This window comes from Loxodonta africana, chromosome 1 (assembly GCF_030014295.1).
Source record: "Loxodonta africana isolate mLoxAfr1 chromosome 1, mLoxAfr1.hap2, whole genome shotgun sequence".
NCBI classification, from domain to species: domain Eukaryota; kingdom Metazoa; phylum Chordata; class Mammalia; order Proboscidea; family Elephantidae; genus Loxodonta; species Loxodonta africana.
This window is the reverse complement of record NC_087342.1, coordinates 213,427,903-213,442,254: the sequence shown is the minus strand read 5'-3', so window position 1 is coordinate 213,442,254 and position 14,352 is coordinate 213,427,903. Positions and strand designations below refer to the sequence as shown.

Sequence of the window (14,352 nt, the reverse complement as noted above, 5' to 3'; positions counted from 1 at the left end):
TTTTTCCCCCCAACTTGCTTCCAAAGCTAAATCAGCATATATAGATCTGAAGTTATTATAGTATGACAGGCAAAAGGAGCAGAAGAGTCATTAAATTTGATAGAAGTAATAAAACTACATGAAAAAAGAAAACAGGCATACTTTTCATTGGTATGCAGACAAAATAAAAAAAAATTAATAAAAATCTCCTTCATGGTGCTTTAAAAGTTTTGGTTAACATCCCTAAATGAACATTTAATACATAAATTCATTTTGGTTCCATCCCACTGACATCAAAAATGATGCCTGAATCAGAATACTGAGTAGGAATGCTAAAACCGAGACAGGAGTCCTCCAGCTCCATGGTGTAATAAAACACTACTCTTCCCTATGTTTTTAAAAATACATGTACAGATAAACGTGTTCCTTCAACCAGCAAATATATTCAGTATCTACTATCATTCAGCACTGTATTAGGTACTGAACTTGTATTTTCTTTCTCTTTCTGCCTTATTCTATGTATGATCAAAAGGGAGGAAAGCAACATCTCGTTCTACTGCCAACTCCAAGTCATATCATGGTTCATTTGGAGGATTTTTCCCTCCAGGAGTTTTGATAATACTGCTTAGTCAGTTCTTAGTCCAAGGTCTTTTTCAGCTCAAAGGCTACTTGTTCAGTGAGCCTTTCCCAATCTTCTCAAGCACAAATAATCATGATTCTTCTGTGCCTCCCTGGCTGCCTATTTGTGCCCACATTAAAGGGCTTCTGATGTCACTGCAGTCTCTTCTTGTTTTCCAGCTTGTCTCCATTGCTAGACTGTATAAAAATCATCTTATGAACCAATGATTTTCCAGTACCTAAGCTGGTGGCTCAGTGGTAGAATTCTTGCCTTCCGTGTGGGAGATGAAGGTTCAATTCCAGGTCAATGCATCTTTGCACAGTGTCTGGATTGAACTGTGTCCCCCCAAAACATATGTATCAATTTGGCTAGGTCATGATTCCCAGTATTGTGTGATTGTCCACCATTTTGTCATCTAACGTGATTTTCCTACATGTTGTAAATCCTACTTCTATGATGTTAATGAGGTGGGATAGGAGGCAGTTGTGTTGGTGAGGCACGACTCAATATACAAGATTGGATTGTATCTTGAAGCAATCTCTTTTGAGATAAAGAGGAGAGAGGTGAGCAGAGAGAGGGGGACCTCATACCACCAAGAAAGCAGTGCTTTGAGCAGAGCATGTTCTTTGAACCCAGGGTTCCTGCTTGGAGAAGCTCTTTCCTAGTCCAGGGGAAAACTGATGAGAAGGACTTTCCTCCATAGCTGAGAGAGAGAGGAAGCCTTCCCCTGGGGCTGATGCCCTTAATTTGAACTTCTAGCCTACTTTACTGTGAGCAAATAAATTTCTCTTCGTTGAAGCCATTCATTTGTGGTATTTCTGCTATAGCAGCACTAGGTAAGACACACAGTGTCCACTCAACTGTCAGTAGAGGCTTGTGTGTTACTGTGATGCTGAACAGGGTTCGGTGGAGCTTCCAGAGTAAGACAGACTAGGAAAAAAGGCCTGGGGATCTACTTCCAAAACTCAGTCAGTGAAAACCTTATGGAACAAAACTGTCCTATATGCAACCAATCATAGGGACGGCGCAGGACTGGGCCTCGTTTCGTTCTGTTGTTCACGGGGTTGCCATGAGCCAGGGGCTTACTCAACAGCAGCAAATAGCAGCAGCAAAGTATGTGGCAAACATCAGATGCAACCTAAAAGTTTCTTGAATGAACAAATGAATAGCTAGATTTATGCAATTATCTTTTGGATTAAAAATTTCCAGAGGCAGTTCACTAAGGAATGGACCAAATAAAGGAGGGGACTATATTGACTGGTTTTACATTCTTGATTTTTTGCCTAGCTTTGTTGTCCATTCGTAATTTCACTACCAGAGAGTGAGAGGTAGGAGGTTGCCTCATCTCTCCTTCTAAACTTGGGTTTTCCATGGCCCTGTCGGATGAGGTTCCAATGATACCTATCAGGCTTAGGGGACAACCCTGGGTACAGACAACGAACTGAGGTGGCATAGGTAGGGAAAAGGTTCACTTAGAAAACTGTTGCTTTGGACACAAGGAAGAGTTTTACTAACAGACCTAAGTGGGCTGCGAGTCTGATAAAAAGTCAACATGGAAGGCAAAGGTTGGAGGGGAACTTGGAAATTAATTTTAATCAATTTTAGGAAAAGGTCAGTTTCTGACCTTAGGTAACCTCATAATATCAAAATTACAGATTTGGCAGGTAGAGTCTCATGTTACTTTAGGTGGGTGGGGATGGGGACCAAAACACACACATATACACACATATTAAATGTAATGCTGCGTGTTGTTTTAAAGACAAAGTCAGAATTTGTTATTTTAATGAACAAGTTGGTGAATGTATCTTGGCAATTCAGTTTAAGACCCAAATGCCCTGACTCTTACATAATGAGGTTTGAATATAGGAATTAAAGTGGGTTATGCAAAGGACAGAGTACCCTGAGAGAATGGACTAGCATACAAGAAATTATAACTGAATCATACACTTTCAATGATTCTCGGAGATTTCTTTTTCTAAAGTCAAACATGCATTCTATTGGAGAAATGGTATTAGAGCTCAGAAAACTGCCCCTACATAACTTGACATTTGCAATGCTATGAATGAAAATAAAATACAATTCATATAGTAAAAACCACATCTACAATTTTATCCAATCATGAAGTATTTGACTGAAGTATATCTATATAATATCACAAATGAACATTAAAAACTTGGACACTTGATAACTCCCGATAATTTCTCATTCTTGAAAATTGAGGTTACCTATCTGTGACCTCACTTTCTATAAAAGTTTAAAAATCTATAACAGAAATTTCATTTAAGTTACGAGATGGAAGCATTCAACTGTATCCATTTATTTGAAAACAAACTTATTAAAACACTAAACGTTTTAAGGTAGTCATTTATTTTGACATTTCAGGGAATTAAACATGTGCCTACATGAGAAAAGCAATATGATTGTGTTATTTACCACACTGGTAACGCTGATACTTACAAAGAATGGAAAGTAACCTCTAATTCCTAGGTGAGTAATTGGGGGCTAGTTTTGCTGGGCTGTATTAAATGGTAAATAACAGGTATTAATACCATTTTTATCTAATTAAAACAACTCATATTGTCTGGACAGTTTTGAGCAAAACAAAAATGATCAAAACTATCAAAACAGAATTTCAGCAATTATGGGAAATGACAACAGCAACTGTTTACTATTGTTTATGAGATATCAGGCCCTGTACCAAATACTTGACATTAAAAATTTCTCTGGAATGTCACAGCATTATATGATTTATTACTATTATTTCCCAAATTTAATGTGTATCTACAGTTACTTTGTATACACGTTGTCAATGTATTGAACATTTATTATTATGTAATAACATTTCTTATTGTTATTGCTGACAATGTACCATTGTTCTGGGTCACTGTTTAATCATCCAAGAAAGAAAAGGCATTTAATTAAGGGTTCGAAATACACTGATGTTGCATAATATCAGTTCCTAGGACATTCACACTAGAGAAGGAAAGGGTGCCAAGCTGTGAATCACTCATTTCAATGTTTAAGAATGAGGTACTGAGCAATGGCTTGGCTATGCTCATCCCAAGGCCCTTTGGCCCCAGGGCTGTTTACATATTCTCTGCCAGCATCAGCCTCACTGACTACTTTGCTTTTCTGTTTTGTTTCTGGTCTATAAAATGTTTGTCCTGCTTTGGGGCCCGACTGTCCCATGCTTGATTTTCTGTTTTTTTTTAATATTTTATCTATAATTGCTAGGTGTTTGAAAAGACGAGGTGCTTTGAAGCAAGATCTTACAGTATCATTCGAACTGGAAATCTCAGAGTCATCACCAAAAACGTTTAAATGTATAATATTCCTTCTGGATGCACCCAACAAAATCACAAGCACAGAGCTTTTAGAAACAGGAATTATTAAAATAACTCATTGAGGTGCAGAGGCTATGCCTTATTGCTTTTTGTAGTTTCAGCATGAATTTCAATCCTTGGCAACATGAGGCATTCAACAAACTGGGTGGATGAATGAATGAATCAATGAATGAATGAATGAATCAATCAATCAATCAGTGAAGTGACTGGCACTGTCATTATCAAGGAATAGTTATAAAACATGTCATTAAGCCCTAGATATACATGGGAAGGACTGGAATAGAGAAATAACACGGGAACCAGATGACTTTGAGAATATGTGAGTTTCTACATCAGCCCCTAAGAATCTGGAGTGAGTACGAGCATAAATTTGATACCAGAGACTACAATCATAGTTATCTGTGACTGTGAAAGCAGTCTGCATCCAGGATAAAGTCAGGCAAATGTAAATCTAAATAAAAAACTCAAGCTCATTGCTATCGAGTTGATTCCAACTCATAGCAACCTTATGGACAGAGTAGGACTGCCCCATAGGGTTTCCAAGGAGCAGCTGGTGGATTTGAATTGCTGACTTTCTGGTTAGCAGCCATAGCTCTTAACCACTGTGTACCACCAGAGCTCCAATTATCTTAACTTTGTTCCTTTATAAATTATGGCAATATGCAAATACTGACAGCCTTTAAAGGTAATTTTATTTATGATTAAACATTTATAATTTGCCTATTAATCTTTGATAAGTTAAACCAAAGGCATTGCACGCATATATGTCTTATGGGCTTGGCCTTTCCATGATGAGCTGTTTTCTTTTATTAAGAACAGAAATAAATCATCATCTTCTTTTATTAAGAACAGAAATAAACCATCTCCTAGGCTCTAGGACTCAATCTTATCCTCTGTAAAGTATCAAAGATACTATTTTAATAACTTCATCCAATTTCCTGAGCCCTCTAAGTTATCCATTAAGTCACAAATAAGATGAAATAAACATAGTTTATGGCATTATAGTGCCCAAACACTGGATTGGCACAGTGGCTGGAACAACGGGCTCACACATAGCAACAATTGTGAGGATGGCACAGGACCAGTGTTTTGTTCTGTTGTACACAGGGCCACTATGAGTCGGAAATGACTCTACGGTGCCTAACAACACTGCTCAAACAATGAATTCAAGGGGAAATACAAAATACAGGCACTGAGTAGTCAAAACAAAAAAATACACTAGGAAATATAAGTCCAGGCTTAAAGAATAACTCCAATGGCTGTTGATTATTCAGCACTTACTACATGTACTATGCTAACGGCTGTACACTTACTGATGGGCAGAAACTGAAGACGGAAGAGATCCCATAACATGCCCCAGGACCTAAATCATATAGCTGAAGAGGTGACAACTGAAAGCAGGTCTATCTAAGCCCAAGCACTAAAGATTAGTTTCATATCTGGTTCTTTGTAATTCAAAGCCCTAATCCAAGATGCCTCAGGATATAGGCTAATACCCCACTATCAAATAAGAAAAGCCAATAAAATTTTTAAATCAACTTGAACATATAAACAGTTAGGGACATGGGTAAAACAGTCAAATGTCTACTTATATTTTATGTACGTTCTTCACATGACTCTTTAAAATCAGTGTTTTTGGCATCACTGCAAGAAGCTACTGAATCATTTAACAGTTACCCAGCATGCAACTCCACATCCACCTGAGGTACTGAGATAGAGCTTTTTGTTTTGACTTCGTATATGATGATGTCACCGGAAACTGTAATGCAAAATGAAAGTGCTCTCGCCATCCTTGCTTCTAAGGAGCATTCTGGTCGTATTTCTTCCAAGACAGATTTGTTTGTTCTTTTGGCAGCCCACGGTATATTCAATATTCTTTGCAAGACCACAATTCAAAGGCATCAGTTCTTCTGTCTTCCTTAATCTTTGTCCAGCTTTCACATGCATATGAGGTGATGGAAAACACCATGGATTGGGTCAGGTGCACCTTAATCTTCAAGGTGATACCTTTGCTCTTCAACACTTTAAAGAGCTCTTTTCCAGCATATATGCTCAAGGCAATGCATCTTTTGATTTCTTGACTGCTGCTTCTATGGGTGCTGATTGTGGATTCAAGTAAAATGAAATCCTTGACAACTTCAATCTTCTTTCCATTTATCATGATGTGGCTTACTGGTCCAGTTGTAAGGATGTCTGTTTTCTTTATTTTGAGCTGTAATCCACACTGAAGGCTGTGGTCTTTGATTGTCATCAGTAAGTTCTCCATGTCCTCTTCACTTCAGCAAGCAAGGTTGTGTCACCTGCATAATGCAGGCTGTTAATGAGTCTTCCTCCGTGTCTCCCTGGTGACTCAGAAATTACCAGGTACACAGTAGGTAAGTGATAAGTATTTGTTGGGAGGGCGAGAGGGAGGGAGGGATGAAAACCCAGATTTCATCAAACCACACTGTGCCTCTTTTTTTTCCACTGTTAGCAAAGAGGTAGGACTAAATTATTTCTCAGTCACTTTCAGATGTAATAATCAATAATTCTAAGTTGCATATGCATGCAAAAAAGTAAAGATTTCTCTGGATAGAATCTAAAGGCAAAGAGAAAAAACAAGGGCTTTGAACCAATTCAAACCAGTTCAGCCATGGCTGACGAAGTGAAACTGGAAGAGAACCAGATTTTAAAAATTTGGGTGATCCCGAACCATAGCTGGAATGGGAAAAATTACATGGCAAAGCCCCGGAATGGGAGATTTGGAAGAGGCAAAGAAAGCCCCTTCACCATGATGCATGAGACTGGATGCATGAGCCTGATACGTGAGACTGGATTTTTGCCAGGACTGAGGAGCATGGCACACATCCAAAGCAGTGTAGTTGGCCACCATCTTTGAGCAAGGTACCGCTATTTCCAACTCTGCACAGAATCCAATGGCCAAGAAATCTGGTTGCTATGCTTGGAAGGAAAAAAAAAAAAAAAAGCTGCCACAAAACATAGAGCCACCACATGTACTCTCAGAATAGATTCTGATTTTAAGAAAACGTTCAGGATAAATTAGAGAACTACCTTTAGGTCAGAATACTGGCTAAAGTGAATGTCCAGGAAGGGAACTACTGGACGGACATAAGGCTGAACTAACCTACAGTGTGACTATTCAGTGATTAAGGCTCTCAAAGTTCAGTAATGAAAGCCAATAAGTACATGTAGGTATTGCATTTCTTTAAAAAGAACCCTAGTAGTAATCATATATAGCGATTAGCCCTAATTTTAATAATACAGAGTGATTAGGGAACCCTGGTGGTACAGTGGTTAAAGTATTCCGCTGTAACCAAAAGTTCAGCAGTTCAAACCCACCAGCCGCTCTGTGGGAGAAAGGTGTGGCTGCTTGTTTCCATAAAGGTTACAGCCTTGGAAACCCTATGGGGTAATTCTACTCTGTCCTATAGGGTCGCTATATGTCAGAATCGACTCAATGGCAGTGGATAGCATAAAAACCCATTGATTAGAAAACATTATTTTTGGCAGCTGGGGAAGAAGGCTGCTTTTGACAGAATACTTATAACTGAGTAAAATAACATGTTACACCACAGCAATTCACATTTTCTAAAATGCTTTAATTTACATTATGTCACCTTATTCTCAGAATAATTCTGTGTAGGCAGATGGAATTACTTATTATCTCTATTTTACAGATGTAGAAACTGAAGGTTGGATAAGTCAGATAACTTTTTCGGGGTTGCCCAATTATCAGTGGCAGAGTGAGCTCTGATATAAAGGTGTTCTCACTCCAGCTCAGTGCCTCTTCCACTTCCTTACCGCTCAGTAACAACTCAGTGTCATTTTTAACCCAAATTATCACATTTCTGAGGAGCCAACCACCACACTTTCACCTCTTCAGTGCACCCTAACTCCCCTACAACCACATATAATATATTATAGATCTGGTAGCTCATACATTCAAAAAAGAACTCAGGAAGACTAGATTTTCAAGTCTTGACTCACAAAGTAATAGCAAATGTTACAACCAAAAAGAAAATACAGAAAAATCATGCTTTAAGCTTTTATTTGCCCCCTTGAGTTTTTTTCTTTCTGTATAATTCATAGGAGCAAAGTCAGATGTGATGCCAATTAATAAACTTATTAATATGTGATGGCCACCCTAGAGAGGACCACTGAATCATCAAGACATAATACTTCAGCAGTGACCCATTTTGAATGCTTACCCAAAATCAAGCATGTTTTTCCGTACTGGATAGTGCTATATAGGGAAACAGAAAACTGGTGATGTTTTTTTCTGTATGTCCTGTGAATTAATTTATTCAACTAACGTATAACTGGTTGCTGTCCAGTCAATTACAGCTCATGGTGATGCCGTGTGTTATCAGAGTAGAACTGTGTTCCACAGGATTTTCAGTAGCTGATTTTTGGTAAGTAGATCGCCAGGCCTTTCTTCCGAAGTTCTTCTGGGTAGGCTTGGACCTCCAATCTTCTGGTTAGTAGCCAAGTGCTTTAGCTATTTGCTCCACCCAAGGCCTCCTAACCAATGTATACAGACAGCTAATTTAGTGCAAAATTAGCACCACTGTCATTCGGTGCCATTGAGTCAGCTCCAATTCATAGTGAGCCTGTGTACAATAGAATGAAACACTGCCTGTTCCTGCACCATCGTCACAATCACGACCATCTTTGAGCCCATTATTGTAACCCTGTGTCAGTCCATCTCGTCGAGGGTCTTCCTCTTTTTTGCTGACCCTAGACTTTACCAAGCATGATGTCCTTATGCAGAGGCTGGTCCGTCGTAATAATATGCCCAAAGTATGTGAAATGAAGTCTCATTCAGAGTAATTTTTAATGTTCATTTTTAGTACATTCTCAAAAGGCAGCTGAAGAAATATATAGGGTGAGAAAAGCATCGTTAGGCTTTTGCCTAAACTAAGCCAGGAAAGTGACACTTGAGAGCGAAGAAGAGGGGACACACACACAGCTAAATTCCAATGCTAGCTCACTCACTCACAGGTTGAGTTACAATGTCAATAAAGAGTGACGAAATAGTAGGATCTTGAGTAGAAACTTCACAGGATTCTCTATAGAGTTTCTCTATTAATAATCGATTACAGTTAACAAACATTTAGAATGGTGCTGGCACAAAGCATGTGTTCAATAAATATGCTTTGAAATAATGATGGATGTATTTGGACTCACACAAATTGGGATCGAGTCCTGATAATATGAAATTGCTTGCTCATTTAAGTAAGGGTGTATAAACTACTTAACGTCTATAAACTGCAGAGTCTTTAAATGTAAAATGCAGATGACAGAATCATGATTTCTTAAAGGTAAAATGAAATAATGCAATACTTACTGTTATAAATTGAACTGTGTTCCCCCAAATGTGTGTTGACTTGTGTTGACACAAATTTGTGGCTAGGACCTATGTGATCTGACACACCCTCCTGCCCCTTTACTCGCCCAACCTGTCTGACCTCATCTCTCACCTCTCTATTTCGCTAAACTACTTCAGCAATGGAGCCCTGGTGGCACAGTGGTTAAGAGCTCAGCTGCTAACCAAAAGGTCATACTATTCCTCAGATATGCCAAGCATGGCCTTTGTGTTTTTCATTCCCTTTCCCTAGAGTATCTTCTCCCAGAGATTAGCACTGTTTACCCCCTCACTTACCTCAGGTCTCTGTTCAAAGTCACCCCATATATGGTACTTTCCTGATCTTCTCCACATCAACTAGCACCTCTGCCTACACTCTCCCATTTCTCTCTCCCCCCCGACCTTGCTGTATCATTTCATGGCACCTATTTTTTTTTTTTAATTACATATTCTATATTTGTTCCCTATATGTCTAGTGTATGTCTCTCACTATTAGGAATTGGGCAAGAACTGTTTTATTAATTGTTGGTTTACCAGTGACTAGAATAGTGGCTGGTGCATATTTGTTCTAGCTGTTGTGTGCAAGCCAGTCGATTTCTACTCATAGCGAACCCATGTGACTGAGTAGAACTGCTCCGTAGGCTTTTCTAGGCTGTAGTCTTTACAGGAGCAGATCACCAGGTCTTTCTTCCCTGGAGCTGCGGGGTGGGACTCAACCACCAACCTTTCGTTTAGCTGATAATGCTTAACGGTTTTTGCCACCAGGACCCCTTTAAGCACTCAAAAAATGCTTGTTGGATGAATGAACCCATCTTATTTTCAGCGTCATTATCCCCATTGTCCTTATTACCTAAATACCTGGGCCCGGAGGGTTCAAACAGAGCAAATGCAATCATGCTCTGAAATAGAGTACAACGCAACCTAAAACATGGTAAGCCTGCCGGCAGGGGGAGGTAAAAAACAGCCAGGACTGACTGGAAAGGCTGATAAATGCACTGGACTTGCAAAGGCCAGAATAGGAAAGCCATTTCCTATCTGAAGCCACAAACAGATTTTATTCCTTACATAGCACTTATATTGAAATAGCTCTGTATTATTATCTTCTATCACTAATATCTGAATTCACAAAAAAGGACACATGAATAATTAACAGAAAGGAATTTTTTGGGGGGGTGCTTTAAGTTAAAGTTGACAGCTCTAGTTAGTTTCTCATACAAAAATTTATACATTTTTTTAAGTGAAAGTTGACAGCTCCTGTTAGTTTCTCATACAAAAATTGATACACGTATTGTTATGTGACCCTAGTTGCTCTCCTTACAATGTGACAGCACGCTCCTCCCTTCCATCCCCGATTTCCCCATGTCCATCCAATCAGCTCTTGTCCCTTTTTGCCCTCTCATCTCACCTCTGGACAGGAGCTGCCCATTTAGTCTCATGCATCTACTTGAACTAAGGAGCACTCTCTTCACGAGTATCATTTTATGTCTTATACTCCAGTCTAATCTTTATCTGAAGAGTTGGCTTCAGGAATGGCTTAGTTCTGGGTGAATAGACAGTCCAGGGGCCATGTCTTCTGGGGTTAGAAGGGAAATTTTTTTTTAACGTGAGAAAAATGTGATTTTCTAGAATCAGTAATTTTAAATCTTCTATTTATATCATGTATATGTATATATATATTTGACTTGCTTGTTCTTCTGGCAGTCTATCGTATATTCAATATTCCCTGTCAATACCATAATACATATATATATATACACACAAACACAGCATACACTAACAGTTTCTTTTTCTTATCTTACAGCTATGTCCCTTATCACATTCTCTTTTCCCAAATGGTAATTTTTAATAACTTAGTCACAAAGGTTCAAAGCAAAATATATTACAGGTGGTAACACTGTGCATTAGAGTCACTTATTACATAGATGACGTCTTCCTTTAGAAGAGTGCAGGTGTTTGTCATTTTAAAATGAGAAAAGAATTCAAGCATTGCATTAAAACGTAGATTTAGAATGAGAACTTCCATTGTATGTAAAGAGCAAAATCAAATAAATATTTCTCACTACCACAATTCCTTATTTTTTTACTTTCAATTAATATAAACAAGTGAGTTTAATATTTTTATGATTCTATCATTAACTTGTAGTTAAAAAAAAAATTCCCAATATAACACATTATTAAAATTTATTGAAAAAGTTAGAAAAATTTTACAGGTTAGGAGTAATAGTGTGCTTTAGATATCTTTAAATTCTGGGAAAAGGTTAATGAAGTATGAAGAGGCAACCTAACTTGAAAAAAATGGAAGCAAAGTATGCAATTCAAATAAAGTATCTAAATGCTCACAGTTAGAAGCAGGAAGTTGGGGGGTGGGTGGGGAGAAAGAGAGCCCTGTAGTAATTGGATGGGCTTAGATATTTATTCAGAATTTTATTTCAGAGTATTTACTTCACCAAAATAAAATTAAAAAAAAAAAAACACCCACCGCATGTGGTCAACTTACTTTACAATGGTCATACTGGAGCTGTAAGGTGGGAACATCCCCTCCAATGGGCATCTGCTTCTTAAGCTCTTCATCTTTCACGTTCAGCCATTTGATCAGTTCTTCTAAAGATGTCAGCAGCCTGTTCCACTTCTCAGCGCTGGCCTCCAAATGGGCCCTGTTGAGAGAGAACATAGGCCTCAGATATAAATCGGATCTGTAGTCACAAAACTACCATACACCTTCCTTTAGTCTAGTATTCTTGCATTGCCAACCCCTGTTCGCTTCCCATAAAGATGCTGACTCTTGTAAAAACATATTTCCTATAAGAAAAAGCTACTTTTAATAAGCTATAATATTGAGAGAATGAGAGGCCACGTTGTTAATATCTACCAAAATTTAAAATGTACACCCCCCACACCACAAAGGCATATATATCTGAGGCCTTCAAGAATAACAGGCATGATATAAAATCATATGAAAGCAAGTTTCAGTAGCTTATGCATAGTATATATGTACATCTAAGTATTTTTTTTCTCATTTCATCTATATTCACTGAGAGAGGGATAGAAAGAAAAGAAACTCTATGCAAGTATTTAGAAAGGTACATACCAGATGTGGTTACCACTGAAAAGCATAGCAAACACTTATTATTATTTTTTAGGAAACTACAAATGTCTTGATTTCTCTTGTAAACAAATAAATTATTAAAAGCAAAACATCGCCCACATTTACCTCAAAACACTGGAAAAGAAGATATTTGCTAGAACAGAATACGACCTGGCTTAAGGTTGACTGACGTCCAGTGGCAAATGTTCCTTGTGATCAAAGAACACCTGGGCAAAATCACCGATTGCAGTACTTTATTCCCTGATTTTAAGGTGAGCTCTTTATTGTGATAATAATTTCTGTTTTTAGCACAGGAAATGATCCTCATGATTCTTAAATTATGAACTTAATCATCAGGGAACTGCGTTTAAGAAATACATTTTTTATGGGGTTAAATTTTCAATAAAAGTAAAATCCCTTAAGAATAGAAATGTAAATAAAAGCCCATATTTACTAGAGCCCCAGAGAAAACCCAGTTACCCAGTTTCAATCCTATATGTAGGCTTGATCTGAACAGATGGATCAGACAGAAACAACTCCAGAGACTCCAGGAATCACCCTTTACTCAATCCTGGAGCCCAGTGAAGAAACTTCGGATGTAGATTTAATTGCTAACTCAGGTGAACTGGAATTACCTTGATTGTCTATGACCTTTAAGATTTAGAGGCAGATAGACACAAACATAAGCCCTGTTACATGACAGCTTTCAAAGAGTAAAGACTTTCCTCTTTAGCCCTCTTTCCATGCATATAAGTGAAATCAGAAAAATTATATTTTTATGTGCATATGGAAACCCTGGTGGTGTAGTGGTTAAGTGCTACGGCTGCTAAGCAAGAGGTCAGCAGTTCAAATCCACCAGGCGCTCCTTGGAAACTCTACAGGGCCAGTTCTACTCTATCCTATAGGGTCTGCTATGAGTTAGAATCGACTCGACAGCAGCCGGTTTGGTTGTGCGTATATACTATGCATATACTGAGGCTTGTTTTTGTAATTTTCCGTTATATCATGGCCAGCCTTCTTGAACGTCTCATATGTATGACTCATTTGGAGTAATCACAGGTGCAAGAAACCTCTGTTTACCATATTTCATATCCTCTGATACAACTCTCACCTTGATATTTACCTTAGACCCCCCACCTCCATAAATCTGTATCTTCACTGGGATAAGAACCTATGAGTCATCCAACCAGGCAGAGCCACAGTTGTCTCTTAGACCTATCGGTAAGTTACTCTTTGAACACCTGATCTACTTAAGCCTTTGTCTCAATGTTGATAGCTCTACTGTAGTTAATATGAACAATTATTCTCTCATTTGATCACATTAGCTGGTGCTCCTAGCAATATAAATTCAGTAATACATCATAGCTCAAAAGTTCATAATGTTCTCAAAAAAAACAATTATAATTCAGTTCATCCCTAATTCATAAAATAGTAACTATAATCTATCAACCAATATTTTAGCTAAAAAAGAAATTAGAGTTCTGCATACTTAAAATAGCATGACCCAGCATTCACAGTCATGTATAAAAGCCAATTATTCTGCAATCTATTTACAATTTGATTACTAGCCACCTGGTGTTGGCGAAGAATACTGAATATACCACGGACTGCCAAAAGAACGAACAAATCTGTCTTGGAAGAAGTACAGTCAGAATGCTCCTTGGAAGCAAGGATGGTGAGACTTCATCTCTCATACTTGGGACGTGCTACCAGGAGGGGCCAGTCCCTGGAGAAGGACATAATGCTTGGTAAAGCAGAGGGTCAGCAAAAGGGAGGAAAACCAGCAACAAGATGGACTGACACAGTGGCTGCAACAACGGGCTCAAGCCTAACAACAAACATGAGGGTGGCGCAGGGCTGGACAGTATTTATTCCTGTCGTACACAGGGTCAGTGTGAGTTGGAACTGACTGGATGGCACTTTTAACAACAACAACATGAAACAAAGAAGCTCTGGTGGT

General features: G+C 38.4%; 1 protein-coding gene across 18 annotated transcripts in view; it reads right to left on the bottom strand.

Moving 5' to 3' along the window:
• UTRN (utrophin) overlaps positions 1-14,352 on the bottom strand; it is a 616,684-nt gene that overhangs the window by 165,014 nt on the left and 437,318 nt on the right. For all 18 annotated transcript variants that reach the window (XR_010323082.1, XM_064291826.1, XM_023551169.2 and 15 more), the window contains one exon: positions 11,805-11,961. Coding sequence is in view for 17 of the 18 variants with exons in the window: in XM_064291826.1 (XP_064147896.1) it covers positions 11,805-11,961 (157 nt within the window). In the remaining variant the exon portion in view is untranslated. The remainder of the gene's footprint in view (positions 1-11,804; positions 11,962-14,352) is intronic.